This window comes from Tasmannia lanceolata, unplaced genomic scaffold, assembly GCF_043159265.1.
Source record: "Tasmannia lanceolata isolate RefF3 unplaced genomic scaffold, GAP_Taslan_0.1 ptg000007l, whole genome shotgun sequence".
In the NCBI taxonomy this organism is placed as follows: domain Eukaryota; kingdom Viridiplantae; phylum Streptophyta; class Magnoliopsida; order Canellales; family Winteraceae; genus Tasmannia; species Tasmannia lanceolata.
The window spans coordinates 537,516-559,986 of NW_027518684.1; the positions used below are offsets into that span (position 1 = coordinate 537,516).

General features: G+C 41.3%; 2 protein-coding genes and 1 pseudogene across 3 annotated transcripts; all 3 read right to left on the reverse strand.

Annotated features, from left to right (window-relative positions):
• LOC143881233 (glucan endo-1,3-beta-glucosidase pseudogene) lies at window positions 1-1,461 on the reverse strand (annotated as a pseudogene). Its single transcript, XR_013251914.1, has 2 exons — window positions 1,167-1,461; window positions 1-894 (listed from the first exon to the last, which is right to left on the reverse strand). The product of XR_013251914.1 is annotated as a glucan endo-1,3-beta-glucosidase pseudogene (transcript).
• A 16,804-nt stretch (window positions 1,462-18,265) lies between these two features.
• Window positions 18,266-19,215, reverse strand: LOC143881234 (glucan endo-1,3-beta-glucosidase, acidic-like). Its single transcript, XM_077384223.1, has 2 exons — window positions 19,101-19,215; window positions 18,266-18,813 (listed from the first exon to the last, which is right to left on the reverse strand). The coding sequence occupies exons 1-2, from the start codon at window positions 19,213-19,215 to the stop codon at window positions 18,266-18,268; spliced, it is 663 nt and encodes a 220-aa protein (XP_077240338.1).
• A 346-nt stretch (window positions 19,216-19,561) lies between these two features.
• LOC143881235 (putative glucan endo-1,3-beta-glucosidase At4g16260) lies at window positions 19,562-20,407 on the reverse strand. The gene has a single exon (XM_077384224.1). It carries the CDS (start codon window positions 20,405-20,407, stop codon window positions 19,562-19,564), a length of 846 nt encoding a protein of 281 aa, XP_077240339.1.
• Window positions 20,408-22,471: the final 2,064 nt, after the last annotated feature.

Genomic DNA, 22,471 nt, shown 5'->3' on the forward strand with positions numbered 1-22,471 from the left:
TTCACTTTGAAGGCCAGTTTATTTATGAAATCCACACATAGATAGATAGTTTATTTGTGAAATCCACACAGAGATAGATAGATACATACATGCAGAGATAGATAGATAGGAGAATAGGAAATGGCATCTACTACTAGTGGCAGTAATAGTAGTAGTAGTAGTAGTAAGATCTGTTTATGTTTACATTTCTGCCTATTGTTTAAAGGTAGTAGGGTTTTCCATTTTTGTCAAAAACTCCATAGCTTTTGTTCCATGCATGCCCGCGCAGGTAGCTCTCGTCATACATGGCGAAAATGTAAGTCTCAAGAGGTCCTGGCCTCTTGGGAGTTCCCAAGGGAATGCGTTCAATCATATTGGAGATGTATTTCTTGGCATTGACTACTGATGCATCTCGTCCTCCACTGCGGGGCCATCCCGTTGCCGCCACAACAATCTTCACATCGTGCATATTCAGTGCTTCCATGGCGGAATAGAACCCATCCACGATGCAGTCGAACACATAAGTGTATTCGTAGTCCTGTTCGCCATCTGTCATGAGAGGATCGTTGGTTGTGAACAAGTAATGGGGGAGCGCGGGCTCTTGAGGGTTTCCAACACGCACTGAGTGAGGGAAGATGTTAACAAAGAGTGGGGTATCATTGAACTCGAGAAATTCAAGGATGGGTAAGAGGTTTCCTATGATTTTTTCATCGAAGGAGCAAGTGGAGGGAGGACTGGTGGGGTCGTACGAATCAAGATCCCTCATGCAAACGGTGGTGGAAACTTTGATCATATCCATGCCAGTTAACACTGCTTGGATTGCATCGTATATGTTTTTCATGGCCGGAAGCAAGTGATCTGAGTCCGCAGTGAGCAGTGCGTCATTTCCAACGCAAATGTATTTGAAGTCTATACCTGTTTAAGTATAAATAATTAAATAAAACAAACTGTAACAGCTTAAGCTTTTGGACTAATTGGTTGTTTCACATAGTAACAGAGCTATTGCATCACTACAGGCAGAGGTCATGGGTTCAAAACACAACAACTCCTTCATATTAACAATCCATGTGTATGACCGAGCCAAAAAAGAGGGGTCACACGTAAGGGGGAGTGTTGAAATATAAATGATCAAATAACACCAACTCTAACTGCTTAAGATTTTGGAGTAATTGTTTGTTTTACTATACCTTGCACATAGTCACGTATGTGTTTCTTAACCCATGAATTTGCAGTTGCGGGGTTGGTGGCGAGTGATCTGAGATCCGAGTTTGGAATGCCCATGCTGACTTCGAGTTGGCTATTGTAAAGGGCATTGAGAACTTCAATGTTCGGTTTTGGAAGCCACATTTTGGAGATTTCACTCTGCTTGTAGTGTTTGATGGTTTCTGTGACTGACGGTATCTTGTTTCCGTCTCTTCCATAGACGAAACCCACAAAAGAAATATTATTTTTTTTCTTTTTGATCGGCGCAAGAATAGCCATAAAATTATTATTGCCTTCACCACCACGACCACGACCACGACCACCATCATCATCGTCATCATCGCCATCATCATCATCATCATCCTCATCGTCCTCCTCCTCCTCATCATCATCATCATCAACAGGGTCATCGGCGCCATAGACATAATCACCTATATAATAAATGAATAGTTAGTCATGAAAATATGTGTGTGCGCGCATGTGTGTATTCTCCTTTCCTCCCGCTACAAAACATGTTCTGAATCCTAAACAATTTTTTCTTTACCCTAACTTTTAAATGATTTACCTCATTGCCATGATTTTTTCTGATTTTTGGCTGATTTACCTCTTTTTTCTGATTTATTTACCATGAATTTAGTTAATTAATTTTCCATGAACTTTTGTCAATTTTACCTGAACTTTTGTGGATTTACGCGATTTTTGCAAAGCTGATTTATTTCAAATTTTTACTGATTTACGTTTTACTTTAACCGATTTACCTTATACTTTAGTTCATTTAATATGAACTTAAGCCTATTTATCTTTATCTTTTGCCTATTTACAATGAGATTTTGCAGATTTTCTCAACTTCTTCCCAAGCCGATCCATCCAAACTTTTTACCCATTTATCCTGAACTTTAGGAAAGATACTCTTAACTTAAGACGATTTATCCAAAATTGTAGCCGATTTACCCTGAATTGTAGGCTATTTATGCTGAATTCACATATCTAGCCTAGGCACTTTGTCTCCCTTTCCGATGTGGGTTCCTACAATCCACCCCCTTAGGGCCCAGCATATTCGCTGGCACATCATTCTGCTGGAGGTACGACTCTGATACCATTCTGTCACACCCCAACCCTTTGTATAATTAATCCGATTTTGGGACTCAACCCTCCCTGGTTTTGTTCTCCAACAGCACTAACAATGCTTGACCCACTCCGCACAGGGACCCAACCTTTGGAGATGTTAAAAACACGTCTACATAGGGAGGGGGGTTCACCATCGTAGAAGGCATTTCGCGGATGGCCTGTTGTGTGTGAGGGCAGCCATACAGGTTCACTTTTCAACAGATCTTGTCGTATTGATTTAATTCAGTTGAGTTAGCTGCTCTCACATGCAACACCCAGCAGCAAAATGCCTTGTGTGATGTTCCCTAACAAATCGCTCCATATATATATATATATATATATATATATATATATATATATATATATATATATATATATATATATATATATACACATAGAGGAAAAGGATTGTACGCTCGACCGTACCTAAAGTTAGGTACGGTAGAGTGCCAAATCACATGGGTCCCCCATTTTTGGTGGGCATCTAAACCATTCATTTGCAAGGCCCCATCATAGATAGGGTGCATACCAAAAATCAGCACCATTGAATCATCCTAACCCCTCCAAAACTGGAGGCCAAAATGGGCAGATTTGTGGACAAACACTGTCTGTCCATTTTGGCCTCCACAAATGGATGGGTTAGGATGATCCTATGGAGCTGATTTTTGGTATGCACCATATCTATGATGGGGCCTTGCAAATGAATGGTTTAGATGCCCACCAAAAATATGGGACCCATGTGATTTGGCACTCTACCGTAACTAACTTTAGGTACGGTCGAGCGTACAATCATATACTTCATATACATATATATAGAGAGAGAACATTTCCTACACACTTGTGTAGGTAAGTTACCTACACACTACCTTAAAATACAGTGGGGGCCCACATTGTTTGGGTGATCCAAACAATTCATTTGAATGGTCCTCACATAGATAGGGTGTCCACAAAAAATCAGATCCATAGGATCATCCTAACCATTCAAACTATGGAGGCAAAAAATGGACTAATTTGTGAAGGTTTATACACGTCCATTTTACCTCCACAAATCGTAGGGTTGGGATGATCCTATGGATCTGATTTTTGTGGACATCCTATTTATGTGAGGACCATTCAAATGAATTGTTTGGATCACCCAAACAACGTGGGCCCCCACTGTATTTTAAGGTAGTGTGTAGGTAACTTACCTACACAAGTGTGTAGGAAATGTTCTCTCATATATATATATATATATATATATATATATATATATATATTAATGCGGGTGCTTAAGAGGGAAGAAGAAGAAAATGGGAGCAATGCTCAACCCAATTGATATTCCATCAATTACATAAGTTTCTTCACATCCAAAAATCCCCTCTCAAGATAGTTTCTAACTCTTTAAATAAAAGAAAACCAAAGCAAATTCGTTCAAGCTCCTCCACTAGCTAGCTTTGACTGTTTTGGGAACCCAGAGACACAGTCCACAAAAACTGCCATAACTTTCTACCCTCTTGTCCAATTTTCAAGTACAAATACTTGTTGGAAATATCTCAAAGAGACCTACAACTTTGTAGTTTACCACTTTTCATAATTCTTCCATTTAGAAGCTCAAAAATCAGGTTCAAAACGGGCCAGCAACATTAATGAGGGACTGCACCTTGGAAGTCCACCAAAACCTCCTAGGCATGACATGGCTACCATGTTGGCACTGCATCATATATATATATATATATATATATATATATATATATATATATATATATATATATATATGAGGAATAAGATTGTGCGGTCGACCGCACCTACGCTTAGGTGCGGTCGAGGGCCCAACCACATGGGTCCCACATTTTTTGTGTTGATCAAAACCGTTCATTTGCTAGGTCCCATAATATATAGGGTGTATACAAAAACTCAGGTCCATTGGATCATCCTAACCCCTCCAAAAGTGGAGGGCAAAAATGGGCAGATTTGTGGTAAGCGGTGTCTGTCCATTTTGCCCTCCACTTTTGGATGGGTTAGGATGATCATATGGAGCTGATTTTTTGTACATACCCCATCTATGTAAGGGCCTTTCAAATGAATGCTTTGAATCATCCTAACAAAGTGGGCCCACATGAGTTTGGCGCCCTCGACCGCACCTAAACTTGGTGCGGTTGACCGCACACTCCTTTTCCGGCGGTAAGGAGTGTGTGTGTGTGTGTGTGTGTGTGTGTGTGTGTGTGTGTGTGTGTGTGTGTGTGTATATATATATATGAGAAAACGGTTCCTACACATATGTGTAGATAACTTATCTACACACTAGCTTAAAATACAGTGGGGGCCACATTATTTGGGTGATCCAAACCATTCATTTTTAAGGCCCTCACATAGATAGGCTGTCCACAAAAAATCAGATCCATAGGATCATCCTAACCATTCGAACTGTGGAGGCAAAAAATGGACTAATTTGTGAAGGTTTAAAGACATCCATTTTACCTCCACAAATCGTAGGGTTGGGATGATCCTATGGATCTGATTTTTTGTAGACACCCTATCTATGTGAGGGCCTTTAAAATGGATGGCTTGGATCACCCAAACAATGTGGGCCCCCACTGTATTTGAAGCTAGTGTGTAGAGAACTCTCTACACATATGTGTAGGAACCGTTTTCTCTCTCTCTCTCTCTATATATATATATATATATATATATATGCCTGCGGTAAGTAGCATGCATAGGTAAGCTACCTTCGCAAACTCTTAAATCCCTTTTCCCTATATATAGGGATTTGCTAGGGTTCATCGTAGAAGGCATTTCGTGGAACTAACTGTCGTATGAGAGTGCAGCCATATAGGCTCACATTTTGTCTTATTGATTTAACTCATCTGACTCTCATGCGACAGCCATTCCACGAAATGCCTTGTAGGATGATCCCTAGCAAATCCGGTGTGTGAGAGAGAGAGAGAGAGAGAGAGAGTGTTACGATCACGATGGTGATTCCATGCCATTGAGGGAAACGAACACACTCTACTAACACTCACTCAAATGCTCATAGCCCAACAGTTACACCCTCCTCTTACGGATATATAGTTGAGTTGGTGCTAGATTTTTCTACACGTACCCTCCCCTTTTCTTGTCATAACTCAAATTTTGTAGATAAGAGTTATCCGTTTGGTTGATAAAAGGAAGATGCGATGCCTTTCTCTTTTCCTTTTTTTTTTTTCATTGCTTTTCTTTTGTGCATTCGGATAGATGAGCATCTTATATTCTGTGTCCATATGTCAAGCACCGTAGTGACTTAGAATGCATCTTTTTTAATGCATCTTTGTAGTAAAGTGACGAATATACGAATTGCCTTTCTGCGAAAGTCCCATGGAAAATGCTTGGTACTTTTAATGTGTAAAGGAGTCTGAGCATACGTGCTCTTAAGAGGCTTATAGTGTGTTGTTAAAGCGATATAGTTAGAAGGGCACTTTTGATAAGCCTAACTATATGAGTGTGGAAGTGGTGGCACTTTCTATGCGACTTGGTTAGTCTCTAGGGCGCTCATGAAACCAAGATATAAACACAATGCCAATACACGTGTCGGTTTCTAGATTTCGCAAGAGGAGATGAAATCTTATGTGTGAAATGTGTTTGATTAACAGAATAGAATAGCTAGTCCAAAGAGAGGTCTACTATGTAATTCTGGTTAACTTAGATGTATTCTCATTAAGTGAATGTTCAAATCATGAGATACCTTCATTTGCACATAATCAAATCGTCAGATCATAGGATAGTATGGTAACGGTCAATATCTGATTGGGTGCAATCTGGATCGTAATATCATGACTAGTTGTGTACCAATGGTAAAGTACTGATCGGGTGTAATCAGAGTCGCAGATTGACGATCGGTCGCGATCTGAAGTTCACAGGAGAGGACGAAGGTTTTACACAAAACAACAGTCACTCTAGGACCGATCTAGGCCAGAGAATCACGATTTGACGCAATCTAATGGCCAGATAAGCAGCCCATTGTGAAAAAGGTGCCATAAAGGGGTGCTTTCAAAGGAAAAATGGGCAAATATTCTATTAAAAGACCAAAAAAATTTCCTTCTGAAGAGAGATACGAAAATAACAAAATGTGAATTAAATCTAAGAAATTCCAAAGCTTCCCCTCTCTCCAAACCATCTACACCATTTATTTTTGTCGTCTTTCTAGTTACTGTTATTCTACTAAAACAGAAACAAGTTTTCTCACTGATTTCCAAAATCCAAAGTCGTTTCGGGTTTATTTCCGCTTGTGCAAAGCGTTAAGAAACATCAATAGGGTTTGCCTATTGGGCTTCAATATATCTTTAAAGAGAACTCGAGGATCCTCGTTGCACATCACTAAAGTGTTGGGGGTGAATATCATCTTAGAAAAGTGACTTTGTATAACACGCCTTTAAGCATCATTTTGTTCTACATCTCCACCAAGGTTCATCCCAAACACATTTTTCTCTAACATAATTTGTATGCGTTGAACATGTGTTCAAATTACATTTTCTTTTGACTCTTCTTAATGATTGACACATGCATATTTATTTAAATTTATCTTGGCATATTAGATTTGGATCCTTTAATGCTAAAGAATTCATTAATCAAGAAACGAAAGAGGGAAGAACCCCAACGATCAAGAACATCAAATCATACAAAGAAATAAAGCCAAAACCAAACAAAAAGAACAAAATGATCGAGGAGGGAGGAAGTCGAAAACATCCAACTCTACCCTCGAAAGCCCTCCCAAGCTAGCCTATTAGCATCACTATTTGTCAATCTTCTTACATGATAAGAAACAATGGCGGATGGCGGATCCTGCCACTCGATCCGAGATCTCATCAATCCACAGTGTAAAACACCTTGGATGAGGCTCGCTTCCTTTCAACCATCTTATCATGTTCAAAGAGTCACCCTCTACTGTGACCTTGTTTAGGAGCTTTTGGTCAATTAATTTAGATTTGGATCTTTGTTTATGATATGTTTAGGAAAACATTTTGGACTATTTATCACGATCATCATAATGTTCTCATCTGAAATCATGTCATTCTAAGTATCCAATATCTTTGCGGCATTTGTTAGATGCCTTTAATTTTGTCAGATGAAGTCATGCAGCTGCTCGATAGGATGATTTATCTAATGACGGATCATTCAGTCGTTCGACGATTCATTAGTACTGCTCCTACTAATTCATTTTCTCTTTTTTTTTCTTTGTACTCTTTCATGATAGCGTTTTGGTTCATATATATACATATATCTAGAGAGAGAGAGAGAGAGAGAGAGAGAGAGAGAGAGAGTTAGTTAGTTAGTTCCATGATATGTATTTAGAATCTTTTCATGATGGTTTACTTAAATAAGTGGATTACAATTCACAGGGGTTTCCTTTGTTTATAAATGATTAGATAACACCATCTCTAACACCTTAAGCTTTTGGAGTAAGTGTTTGTTTCACATGGTATCCTCACGATAGGTCCTAGGTTCAAAATCCAACAACTCCTTGATATTAAAAATCCATGTACACGCCAAACCAAAAAAGAGGGGCCTCACATGAGAGGGGGGGGGGGGGGGGGGGGTGGGGTGGGTATTGAAGTATAAATGATTAAATAACTCTAGAACAACCAGTTACTTCAGAAACTTAAGCTGATGGAGACGGCGTTATTTAAGTTTTTATACTTTTAACACTCCCCCTCACATGTGGCCCTTCTGTTTTAGGGTTTGCCTACATGTGGCACATGTGGCCCCTCTTTTGGGTTTGGCCATTGCATGTGGATTTTTGCTATCAAGGAGGTTTGAATATGGCCTTTGGCTCTGATATGATGTGAAACAGCCAGTTACTCCAAAGCTTAAGCTGATAAGGATGGCGTTATTTAATCTTCTGATTTTTGCTGAGTAGTCCCTACATGGCAAAATAATTGCCTAATAGTCCCTACGAGAAGCATATTATCCAATCAGTCCTACTTTTAGAAAATAGTTGCTCAAAAGTCCCTAAAAGTAACACACGCCAATTTTCTCCTTTAAAAAAATTAAAATGGCAAATTTACCCCCCAACCCCTTAATCCTTAGCATATTTTGATTTCCCTTCCAATATTTTCGGAAACATATTAGAAAATAAGCGAAAATAGTATCTCTTCCAATATTCTCGTCAACAAAAAAATCATTTTAGGAATTAAATAAATTTAAAATCCTTCTTAAAAAAAATTAAATAGGGTCCTCAAACAAAACCATACGAAGTTCAAATTTTTCTTAGAAATTAATTTCCATCAGAAATATTTTCTTGCAATCAAACCAAGATAGGAATTACCTGGAAAAGTTTGAAAAGAAAAATATTCCTAAAATTTTTTACTTTATTTATTCATGAAGAAAAGATAACTCAAACCAACCCTATTTAATTTTTTTAAGAGCGATTTTAAATTTATCTAATTCCTAAAATGATTTTTTTGTTGAAGTATTTTTTACAAGAATATTGGAAGAGATACTATTTTCTCTTATTTCCTAATTTGTTTATGAAATTATTGGAAGGGAAATCATAATACGCTTAAAAGGATTAAAGGGGTTGAGGGGTAAATTTGCCATTTAAAATTTTTTTAACAGAGAAAATTGACGTAGGTGAGTTTTAGGGACCTTTTAGCAAATATTTTCTAAAAGTAGGACTGCTTTGATAATATGCTTTTCTTAGTGACTATTAAGCAAATATTTTGCCATGTAGGGACTAATGAGCAAAAATTCCTTTAATATTTTATACTTTTAACAATAACACCATCTCTAACAGCTTAAGCTTTTTGAGTAATTGGTTGTTTCACACCCTTCTGCATTTCCCCCACCAGTCTCAGACTCAAACTTTCGTTTGTACAATATTTAAAGTTTACAACTGCACAAACCCATTAGGGAAGACAGCAACATGTGTTCCCCAATTCCACCATAATAGGCTACTAGGGAAGACTACAACATTGGGTCCCCGAGTACTCCATGGTTGCCCCAAACTCAGCATGAGTGCCTTTAACTCTTGTTACCCATCTCACAGTTCTAGTGCTTGATTCTTTATAAGAGAAATAGTTTTTTTTTTTTTTTTTTTTTTTTTTTTTATCATAGCACAAATGAACATTGGCAAAGATTCTATCCTCGGATAATTAGAACTAAAAACAACATCTAACTCTGAAGACCGAATAAAATACCTATAAGCATGAAAAGAGAGTCAACCCCCGCAAACACAACATTGGCCTGTGGTTTAGCGGCAACTGGATGACCGAAATTTTTCTACATTTTGGAAAAGAAAAATATTTCTACAATTTTTATACATGAAAAAAAAAAAAGATAACTTGAACCAAGCCTATTCAATTTTTACTTAGAGAGACCTTCAATTTAAGATAATATACATCTAAATTAAACATAATCATATCATTTCCCTCTAAATGGTGGAAAAAAAATTCCCAACAAAAATTTGTCCGTCAGAAGTGTTTTGTAAAACAATTCTTTAATTAGTAGTAATATTTATTTAAAAAGGTATAAGACACCAGGCATAACGTGCTTCCGTGGTGTTAGGCCCGAAATCGGTTAACAGATGCGGCAGTGACGCAAGAGCCGGGCTAGAAGGCCCGAGGAGCCAAAGTGAAGGAAATAGGGTCCGGATGAACTGTGCTCTGCACAGAAGCAAACGAGGTCAGAATGACCGACCTGGAGTGTACTCCGGACAGGCCCTTCGACACTCAAGTCAGTATGAGCTGGAGTGAAAAGGGAGTTTTTAGAGTGGTGGGTGAGAAGTTATTACCCTGATTTATGAGCTTTGGAAGTCCTTTTATAGAGGAAATTTGGGGTAGGTGGGGAGTTAATGCTCCAAGGCAGGTGTCGGCCAGCCATAGGTCCGAGCTCACCTACTCTGAGGTAATTACCGAACTACCCTTGCTGACGCGGGATCTGCACTGGGCCCACCTCGGGATACGTGTCGGCAGCTGATAGGCTGGTCTGCGGTGGGCCCTCCCCGAGACACGTGGCGGCAGCTGATAGGCTGGTCTGCGGTGGGCTCTCCCCGAGACACGTGTTGGAAGCCGATAGGCTGCAGCATTTTTACACCCCATCAGTTGCCCCCCCAGTTCTCCAAGTTATTATGGTGACTTGGGGAAATGTGGTAGAGTACATCTTTAATTGGTGGTGGTAGAGGGGCCTGCGAAACAGTCCGGATTTTAGAACAGTCCGGATTTTGGAGCAGTCCGGATTTTAGAACAGTCCAGATTTTGGAACAGCCCGGATTTTAGAACAATCCGGATTTTGGAGCAGTCCGGCTTTGGAGCAGTCCGGCTTTGGAACAGTCCGGCTTTTGGAACAGTCTGGATTTTAGAACAGTCCGGATTTTGGAGCAGTCCGGATTTTAGAACAGTCCGGATTTTGGAGCAGTTCGGCTTTTGGAGCAGTCCGGCTTTGGAACAGTCCGGCTTTTGGAACAGTCCGGATTTTAGAACAGTCCAGATTTTAGAACAGTCCGGATTTTGGAGCAGTCCAGATTTTAGAACAGTCCGGATTTAGAACAGTCCGGCTTGGGCCGGACTGTTTTTTGTCGTTTAGCGATCCAGTCCGGCTTGAGCCGGACTGCTTTTTGTCGTTTTGTGAAACGCGTCATATCCAGTCCGGCTTGGGCCGGACTGCTTTTTGTCATTTTGCGAAACTCGTCATATCCAGTCCGGCTTGGGCCGGACTGCTTTTTGTCGTTTAGCGATCCAGTCCGGCTTGGGCCGGACTGCTTTTTGTCGTTTTGCGAAACGCGTCATATCCAGTCCGGCTTGGGCCGGACTGCTTTTTGTCGTTTAGCGATCCAGTCTGGCTTGGGCCGGACTGCTTTTTGTCATTTTGTGAAACTCGTCATATCCAGTCCGGCTTGGGCCGGACTGCTTTTTGTCGTTTAGCGATCCAGTCCGGCCGGTTTTTGTCGTTTTGCGAAACTCGTCATACCCAGTCCGGCTTGGGCCGGACTGCTTTTTGTCGTTTTGCGAAACGCGTCATATCCAGTCCGGCTTGGGCCGGACTGATGCACGAACACTTGGCGGATGCCCTTAATTCCTTGGAGATACGAGCGTATTTGCTTGCGCCTTTGCCTCGATGCGTGTGTCCATTTATTTATTTATTATAAGACACGTGGCACCAGTAAGAGGCCCTCGAAGTGTGTGCCCTTCATTAAATGCGCACCGCCTCGGGTAAAACTTATAAAAGGAGGTTTTCACCTTCTCATTTTTTACTTTTACTTCTCCAACTCCTCCTCTTCTTTTCTCTGCCAGTTCGGCGAAGGCCAGTTCGGCTCGTGTAGTTTTGCAGCTGTGAACGGCCGCGGATCCGGAAGCTTCCAGTTCGGTACCTTTAGTAGACCGGTAATTTTCTTCAGCGCGCTTCATTCGTTTCTTTTCCTGCTTTCATGTCTAGTAGCTCTAGTTCTGAGTCCGGTTCGGGGGAGTCGTCTTCTAGTAGTTCAGGGTTTAGTGCGTCGGTTAGAACCGAGGACAGGCCTACCTGGTCACCAGCCCTGAAAATGGCAAGTCCCGATGTCAGTGTGGATGTCATATGGAGTGATGAGGAGGTGGAGGACGAAGTGATTTTGGATTTGAACGCCATTCCGCTTCGGACAGATAGTTACGTCCCACTAGAGGAGAGTGTTGGTAGTGACGTCGGCGAAGCGTCCACAACGTTAGTCCCTGGTCGGGCCGTTGAGGTTGTGGCGAGGGCCCGAATGGATGCCAATCCCAAATACAACATACAGGCTCTCAACGAGGAGAATCACCTGGATGAGTCCATGCTGGTGGTGATTAGGGATAAATACTGTATTCCATCCCGGTTTGGGCTGAGGGAGGCGACGGAGGGAGATAGGGCTTGTAACGAGAGTTCTGATGTTTGCATATATGAAGAGTCGTTCAGAGCCGGACTCAGATTTCCTATGCACCCATTCTTCGCCTCGGTGCTTCAATTTTACGGGCTGGCTCCGGCTCAAGTAGCGCCTAACTCATGGAGGCTACTGGTAGGGTTCGTATACCTCGTTCAGGGCCGGCTCCAGAGGAACTTGACATTGCCGCTGTTCCGTGTGTGTGCGCAACTGAAGAGGCACAAGGGCGGGGGTTGGATTTACATTAGCCAGTGCCCAGAGGTGAAAATGATCACTGGCATTCCCTCCTCGATACACTTGTGGAGGAACCAGTTCTTTTATGTGGAGGACAGGGAGTCCAGCGAGCCCTGGCCGGTTCCTTTGAAATGGGGCACCCCGGACACAGCTGCGATGAGTCGCAAGCTGCTTCTTGAGGGTGAAGATGCGAAGACGCTTGCTTTGCTTTGAGACTTGCTGGACCGCGAGGGGCCTACCGACTGTTCGGACTTCCAAGGGGAAGAGGTTCTCGTCGGGTTGGGCCTTAGTACGGCGACCCGGGCGCGTACGTGGCCAGTCTCGCTTAAAACTTATCTTTCCTCTTTTTCCCTGCTTCTGACTGGTTTCGTTTTTGTCTATCTTTCAGAGATGCAGCAGCAGTCTTTAGTTGATAAGATGAGGAAGGGGGCCTTTGGGATGGTCCGTCAGGGCCAAAAGAGAAAAACCGTAGAAATGGCAAGTCCGGCGCCCTCCCAGGCCACGGCACCGCCTGCAAAGGCCCCGCCTGCCAAGGCCAAGACAGTGGTCAAGTTGGTGGGCGCCCAGAGCCGTGGCCCGGAATCTTCCAAGCTGGGAGGCATATGAGTGGGAGTCCGTCCTCCCGTGGCGAGGACTGGAGACAATGTTTTCCGGCCCAACTGGGCTGTCCAGAAGAACGACACCGGTCTGGGTGAGACTCGGGTGGCTAAGGAGCTTATTAGCAAAGTCCTCCTTAGCAGTGACAAGCAACAGGTTCTCCACGAACCTCCTGCCGCGGCTGAAGAGGCCATTTTTTCGTCCACTTACCAGGTGAAGTGGCTTTTAAGTGTTTATTTATTTTTGCTCAATCCTTCACTCCTCTGTGCTTAATGCTGGTCGATCTGCTTGCAGATTTTATTGTATTTCAACGATCTCAATCAGAAGAGTCAGAAGTTCGCTGAGGCGATAACAAAATCGGAGGAGGAGAACGGCAAGTTGATCCGACAGGTGAAACAGCTCCAGGAGTCCACTGAAAAATCGGCTGAGAAAAACAAGTGGCTGCAAGAAGAAAACAAGCGGATCAAAGAAGACTTCGCCGCTCAGCTGACTGCGCAGAAGGAGGAGGCAGTGGAAGCCCTCAACGCCCAGAGGGACAAAGCCCGAGAGAGGCAAGAGGTGGCTGTTCAGAGAAAGGAGGATGAACTCATCGCCCTGTCTAGCGAGGGGTACAAAATTGGGTTATATGACTGCCTCGAACAGGTCAAGGATTCTGACCCTGGCGTTCATTTGTCAAAGATGGTTCTGCCTGATCCACCGCCAATTACTGGTGATGATCCGGCCACAGCGGACGCACCCTTGTCTCCAGGGGTAGATCCCGCGCCGGGTGGCGGTGGCGAGGCGTCTTGAGCTCTTCTCCTCCCCTTTCGGTGATTTTTGATTTCTTTTTGCCTTTGGAGGCCCGACTTTTTGTAACAGCCCGTTGAGGCGTTGTTTTTGTAATGGTTTTCTGAGGCCCTCATATATGAATAGAAAGCAAATTTTTACTGTCTACTTCTTCTCCGCTCGTCCATCTCTAGTTTATACTGCTTGTCCGTATACTGTGTGGCGATTGCTCTAGGCGGTCGTCATGGGCTTAGGTTGAGCCTAATGTGCTTGGCGAACCAAGCGTTGAGTACCCTAGTTTTAGTGAACTGGGTTTCCAAGGAGCTTCGATTTCTGCATCCGGGCTGGTTCCGGACCAGGAGTGGGCTCCCGGTCTTTTCGGAGATGAGCCGTGGCGAACCAAGCGTCGAGTACCCTAGTTTTAGTGAACTGGGTTTCCAAGGAGCTTTGGTTTCTTCGTCCGGGCTGGTTCCGGACCAGGAGTGGGCTCCCGGTCTTTTCGGAGACGAGCCGTGGCGAACCAAGCGTCGAGTACCCTAGTTTTAGTGAACTGGGTTTCCAAGGAGCTTCGGTTTCTGCATCCGGGCTGGTTCCGGACCAGGAGTGGGCTCCCGGTCTTTTCGGAGACGAGCCGTGGCGAACCAAGCGTCGAGTACCCTAGTTTTAGTGAATTGGGTTTCCAAGAAGCTTTGGTTTCTGCATCCGGGCTGGTTCCGGACCGGGAGTGGGCTCCCGGTCTTTTCGGAGACGAGTCGTGGCGAACCAAGCGTCGAGTACCCTGGTTTTAGTGAACTGGGTTTCCAAATGGACGAATACGAAGAGATTTGTAAAAGAGCTTCTTTCATTCATATTCAGTATAGATTTACAAAGTCATTTTCGCACCGGTTAGCTCGCTACTGATGGTATTTGCGAAGGTTCTTCGAGTTCCAGGCGTGGGGTAGCGGCTGTTCCTCGAGTGTTTCCAGCCTATAACTTCCCCGACGAACCACCTCCTTTACTTGGTACGGCCCTTCCCAGGTTGGAGAAAGTTTTCTGACCTTCTTGGGTTGGGAGATGGCAGCTTTCCTTAAGACCAGATCTCCAACTCGAAACTCTCTGGGGTGAAATATATTGATTTTGAATTACATGCATATTATGGGTACTATTATATTGGGTACTATTATACTTGATCATTGTTGTATCACATGTTGTACTACTATACGTGATGGCGTAGTGTATCTCAACTACTAGAGTAGAGACTCTTAGTACACATGTGGGTATTTGTGAGATGACAAGTACTGAAGTGGATCATTATAGAACACTCTTGGACCATGTACTATCGTTAGAAGAATGGTTCTTAACACAATTTACAGAATGTCCTTTTGACCTGAGGATGTTACTAAGTCTTATATGTATTTGTCTATGTAGCTGACATAATTGAAGGATATATACGGCTATGTTGGGTTGCATGGATAATGCATGAAGATTTGTAGATATCCAATAAGGGATCTATCACTGTTATTGTAAGAGAGAATATTCAAGATTGTGTCTCATATATATTGGATACTAAATCCGGCCAGTACAATTTGGAAAGATGTTTTCTAAATTGTTTTAATGTCCAATGTGAAGAGATGCACATGTGAGTTATAATATTGATAATACCCATTATAGTCCAATCATATTAACTTAGATGGAATATTAGTTGATAGAGGTACTAATATGTAAATAATTGTGTAAAGGGTACATATTGATAATTCTCTATTCTTTGGGAGAAATTGCAATTTGTTGATGGGCATGATTGTAATTGATAAGTCAACGGGCTTATCTAAAAAATAGAAAGCTTACGGGATAAAATCCTATATACCTAATAAATGGTTGTGGGGGCCGGTTCTTTCCTGCTCCTCTCTGGGATATCTGGATCACCACATCGGATGAGGGTGTTTTTTGAACGTCTGCTTTTTCCATGAACTTGGGACCGAAGTCTGAATTCCACGCAAAGGAGAGTCTCTCAGAGCCGCCGCCTAGGTTAGGGCCTAGGACCCGTGTCTGCTTTTCCGATGAATTAGGGACAAAGATCCGAATTTAATAGGAAGAGCAATAACCAATGTTGTTCTCTAGGTCAGGGCTTAGAACCCGTAATTTTACTCTGTTTTTAGGCATTGTCTTTACAGAAATCTAAGTAAGGGATATGGTTACATTCAGGGAAGGTGTTAGTCACCTGACTCACCCCTCATGCTCGGGTAAACCCGGTCTCTTGACTTGGCTTAGCAGTTTTTTAGAGAAATTTATTGAAAACCTTAAATTCTTTCATTATGATTAAGCTTACTTTCCAATCAGGTTTGTGAATGAAAGAAAAGGGGTTTATTTGAAAATTTGAAAAAAAAAAGCCTTCTTTAGCTTATCCTTCCATGAATGATAATGCATGCGATATTGAGATCACTCCGACCTCAAAGGCGTAAGCCCCTGTCAAACAAGTTAAGTGAAGCAAATGCTTCTTAGGCATAAGCTCTGTTTAAATGAGTTGAGAGAGCACCTAGAGGCGGAGGTGATATCAAGCAGACCGATTATCATAGACAAGGGTTGAGTACCAAAGAAGTTATTTGTGAGTGACAACGCCTAAATGATTGAAATGGATTTTCCTAGGATTCTGGGCATCGAGGGGAGCTGAAGCCCATTTTTCCCCGTCATCGCTTACAAATGCCGAAGGGAACGATCCATCGTTAATCAGATTGGTTTGTTGCATACAAATAACCGAATTCAAAGAAATGACCACCAAAAGGGGAAGGGTACGGGATTTATATTATAGGATTCGGGGAAAGAGGAACTCCGGACGGCCGGACCATATAACTACCCTATACCAGTTTTATAACAGAAATGCGGAAAACCAGGAAATAAATGTAATTTTTCCGATGAAGCGAGGGCGTCTTCCGAAAAGTCGGCGGCATAACGGTGCTAATCTGATGGTGGAGCTTCGAGTTCCCCGAAAAAGTTCGGCAGAACAACGGCGCTCATTAGTTCTGAGTGCAACATGTTTTTCCTGAATCCACCACCCTAAACTGCCAAGAAAGACTAAAGCATGGGATTGAGCCTCTAGCTCAATAGTAAAGGCTTTGGCCTTCCACCTTGAGGTCGGGGGTTCAATCCCACCTTACCCACAAAAAAAAGAAAAGAAAGACTACAGCATGGACTCCCCGAGTACTCCATTACTGTCCCAAACTAAGTATGGGTGCCCTGATCTTATTGCCCATCTCACAGTTTTGATGCTGGATTCTTGATAAGAGACTTTTTTTTTTATCAGCGCACATATAAACATTTGCCACAGATTCAATCTATTAATCATTAGAATTAAAAACAACATTAAACTCTGAATACTTAATGAAATAGCTATCAACAGGAAAAGAGAGCTGACCCCACAAAGACAACATTGGCTTGTGGTTTAGGGGCAACCGGAGGACCAAAATTTTTCTACATTTTGGAAAAGTTCGGAAAGGAAAACTACAGAGAGAAATATTTCTATGTTTTTCTACATTTTTTACACATGAAAAAGATAACTTCAACCAAACCTATTCAATTTTTACTTAGAGACTTTCAATTTATGATAATAACTCTGTAATTTATACATAATCATATCATTTCCCTCTAGTGAAAAATAATTCCCAAGAAAATCCCCTTCAAATTGCTTTTCTTGCGATCCAAAGATGGAATTAGTAATATTATTTGGCTACTGATATTGGCGCTCCCATGTTTTAATAATTGTACAAACTCAGCTTGTCATTTCTGTTTTAATTGGCTTATGAGAGCTTTTCGGGAACTGTAATAAGCTTTGACAGCTGTTTAAATAATTACAGATAATTAGGATTTCTGTCAATTTCACCTTCCAACTTATGTTTATTTCTTGGTATCTTTATCCCTTTTGAGTGATTTATATAAACACACTCATTAGGGTTTTGGATATTGGAATAATGTGGGCCACAAGAATTTTCTAATAAATTTATGTTATATGGTGTCCGTATGACTGTATGTAGGTACGATTTTTATTTTATTTTTAAATACAGCAGTAACACATTGTTGAAGGATCTAAACCATTCAGTTGTTAGGCCCAAACGTAAAATCCAAACTCTTCGATCTATAGAGATTTCGATATGTATAGTTTATCTATAGATTAGAGGGTTAGGATCATCCAATGAAGATGATTTTTGTGGCACATTCTAGTAACATTGGGCCCAACAACTGAATGGTTTATAATTATTGCCATTTCAAAAAAAAAACAACTGAATGGTTTAGATCTTCAAAAAAGGTGGGCTTCATTGTATTTTTCAAAATATATGCTCAATATACACTGGGGCCAATATGATATGGCGAAATCTCCAGAATTTATAAAAAGGGACAAAAAGGTTTACGTCAAGGAAACAAGGAACCATGACTACCACTAATCAAACATAAGATATATTTATTAAAGAGATGCTTTCTGTATAACAGCTTCTTTGTGGGTACTAATGAGAAGAGTTTTCTTATTACATCAATAAACACATGGATCATAGATAGTGATCTAGTAGTCTTTGTTTACTAAGGGAAGTTGTAGAAGGGTTTCCCATGTCTGTCAAATACTCCATAGCTTTTTTGCCATGCATGCCCGAGCTTGTAATTCTCGTCGTACATGCCGTGAATGTAAGTCTCAAGATGTCTAGGCCACTTGGGAGTCCCTCTCTGCACGTGTTTAACCAAATTCGAGTTGTATTTATGAGCATTCACGATCGAAGAGTCCAATCCTCCACTGCGTGACCATACAGTAGCCACCACAATAATCTTCACATCTCGGGTGTTCATCGCTTCCATGGCATAATAGAATCCATCCACAATGGTGTCAAACACAAAATTATTGTCATATTCGCCATCCGTCATGAGAGGTTCAGTGGCGGTGAACAAGTAATGGGAGATATCGGGCTGTTGGCCGTTGTTAACACGCACAGAATGAGGGAAGACATTAACGAAGAGCGGGCTTTTATTGGTGACAAGGAATTCAAGGATGGGCATTAGGTTGTCCTGGATGTCTTCATTGAAGGAGCACAAGGAGGGTGAACTGGTGGGATCGTATGCTTCGAGATCGGATATCCCTGTTGAAGTATAAATTATTAAATAACACCAACTGGCCCTGTTCGTTTGAGATTGCGTAGAAGACAAAAATACTTAGTTCTTTCTCATTTTTATTTGATAGTTAGGAACTTAATTTGATGATTGTAATTCTCACATTTTGGAGGCCCGCATTTATTCTTTATTGATTAGTATTTGGAGATTTATGGATTTATTGATGACTTTTACCACTTTGTGAAAATTTAGTTATTTGATCGTCATTGATGTTATTTAGAATTCCTATTGTGAATTTTGAGATACAGTTAAAGACCTTGCATGCTTATGGGCCTAAGCCTCATGGGCATGCTGTCGCTGCCAAGTCCCTGGTGTGTGCTACCGGGTTGGGGGCGTGACAAAAACTTGTTCACAGTATTTCTATTTTCCATGTTTTCGTGGTAGCCAAACATATATATTACTGTTTTGTGTAATATTTTAAGTGGTTATCTACAATCAAGATGTAATACTTTGTTTCTCTCAAGTTCCCTCTCCCATTTAGTTCGGGACTCCTACAACCTAAAAATTAGGTACATTTATTGAAGAGAAGCTCTTTTGTAAGAGTACCTCGTTGAGTTCACTTTGGAGGCCAGTTTATTAATGAAATCCACACGTAGATAGATACATGCATAGATAGATATATAGGAGAATAGGAAATGGCATCTACCACTAGTGGCAGTAGTAGGAGTGGTGGTAGTAGTAGTAAGATCTGTTTATGTTTACATTTCTGCCAAGTGTCTAAAAGTAGTAGGGCTTCCCATTTATGTCAAAAACTCCATAGCTTTTGTTCCATGCAGGCCCGCGCAGGTAGCTCTCATCATACATGGTGTAAATGTAAGTCTCAGGAGGTCCTCGCCTCTTGGGAGTTCCAAAGGGAATGCGTTCAATCAGACTGGAGATGTATTTCTTGGCATTGACTACTGATGCATCTTGTCCTCCACTGCGGGGCCATCCCGTTGCTGCCGCAACAATCTTCACATCGTGCATATTCAGTGCTTCCATGGCGGAATAGAACCCATCCACAATGCAGTCGAACACATAAGTGTACTCGTATTCCTGTTCGCCATCTGTCATGAGAGGATTGTTGGTTGTGAACAAGTAATTGCGGAGCACAGGCTCTTGAGGATTGTAAACACGCACTGTGTGAGGGAGGATGTTAACAAAGAGTGGGGTGTCATTGGAGTCGAGGATGGGTACTAGGTTTTCTGTGATTTTTTCATCGAAGGAGCAAGTGGGCGGGGGACTGGTGGGGTCGTACGAATCAAGATCATTCATGCCAATGGTGGTGGAAACTTTGATCATATCCTTGTTAGTTAATACTGCTTGGATTGCGTCGTATATGTTTCTCATGGCAGGAAGCAAGTGATCTGAGTCCTTAGTGAGCAGTGCCTCATTACCAATGCAAATGTACTTGAAGTTGATACCTTTCAAATAGTCACGAATGTGTTTCTTAACCCATGAATTTGCAGTTGCAGGATTGGTGGCGAGTGATCGGAGATCCGAGTTAGGAATGCCAATGCTGACTTCGAGTTGGCTATTGTAAAGGGCATCAAGAACTTGAATGTTGGGCTTTGGAAGCCACATTTTGGAGATTTGATCATGCTTGTAGTGTTTGATGGTTTATGTGACTGACGGTATCTTGTTTCCGTCTCTTCCATAGACGGAACCCACAAAAGAAATATTATTTTTTTTTCTTTTTGATCGGCGCAAGAATAGCCATAAAATTATTATTGCCATCACCACCACGACCACCATTATGACCATCACCATCATCATCGCCATCATCATCATCATCATCATCATCGTCATCATCATCATCAACAGGGTCATCGGCGCCATAGACATAATCACCTATATAATAAATGAATAGTTAGTAATGAAAATATGTGTGTGCGCGCACGCATGTGTGTATTCTCCTTTCCTCCCGCTACAAAAGATGTTCTGAGTCCTAAACAATTTTTTCTTTACCCTAACTTTCAAATGATTTACCTCATTGCCATGATTTTTTTCTGATTTTTGGCTGATTTACCGCTTTTTTCTTTGATTTATTTACCATGAATTTAGTTAATTAATTTACCATGAACTTTTGTCAATTTTACCTGAACTTTTGTAGATTTACCCAATTTTTTCAAAGCTGATTTTATTCAAATTTTTACTGATTTACCTTTTACTTTAACCAATTTACCTTATACTTTAGTTCATTTAATCTGAACTTAAGCCTATTTATCTTTATCTTTTACCTATTTACAATGAGATTTTGCAGATTCTCTCAACTTCTTCCCAAGCCGATCCATCCAAACTTTTTACCCATTTATCCCGAACTTTAGGAAAGATACTCTTAACTTAAGAAGATTTATCCAAAATTGTAGCCGATTTACCCTGAATTGTAGCCTATTTATGCTGAATTCACATATAGCCTAGGCGCTTTGTCCCTTTCCGATGTGGGGTCCTACAATCCACCCCCTTAGGGCCCGGCATATTCGCTGACACATCGTTCTGCGGGAGGTACGACTCTGATACCATTCTGTCACACCCCGACCCTTTTTGTAATTAATCTGATTTTGGGACTCAACGCTCCCCGGTTTTGTTCTCCAACAGCACTAACAATGCTTGACCCACTCCACATAGGGACCCAACCTTTGGAGATGCTAAAAATGAGTCTACTTAGGAAGGGGGGTTCACCATCGCAGAAGGCATTTCACAGATGGGCTGTTGTGTGTGAGAGCAGCCACACAAGTTCACTTTTCAGCAGATCTTGTCGTATTCATTTAATTCATTTGAGCTAGCTGCTCTCACATGCAACACCCAGCTGCAAAATGCCTTGTGTGATGTTCCCTAACAAAGACCTCCATATATATATATATATATATATATATATATATATATATATATATATATATATATATATATATATATATATATATATATATATATATGCCTGCGGTAAGCAGCATGCATAGGTAAGCTACCTTCGCAAACTATTAAATCCTTTTTTCCTATATATATATATATATATATATATATATATATATATATATATATATATATATATATATATAGGGAATTGCTAGGGTTCATCATAGAAGGCATTTCGTGGAACAACTGTCACATGAGAGTGCAGCCATATAGGCTCAGATTTTGTCTTATTGATTTAACTCATCTGACTCATGCGACAGCCATTCCACGAAATGCCTTGTAGGATGATCCCTAGCAAATCCCATGTGTGTGTTTGTGTGTGTGAGAGAGAGAGAGTTACGATCAGGATGGGGATTCCATGCCATTGAGGGAGAGGAACACACTCTACTAACACTCACTCAAATGCTCATAGCCCACCAGTTACACCCTCCTCTTATGGATATATAGTTGAGTTGGTGCTAGATTTTTCTACACCCTCCCCTTTTCTTGTCATAACTCAAATTTTGTAGATAAGAGTTATCCGTTTGGTTGATAAAAGGAAGACGCGATGGCTTTCTCTTCTCCTTTTTTTTTTCATTGCTTTTCTTTTGTGCATTCGGATAGATGAGCATCTTATATTCTGTGTCCATATGTCAAGCACCGTAGTGACTTAGAATGCATCTTTTTTAATGCATCTTTCTAGTAAAGTGACGCATATACGAATTGCCTTTCTGCGAAAGTCCCTAGCAAATC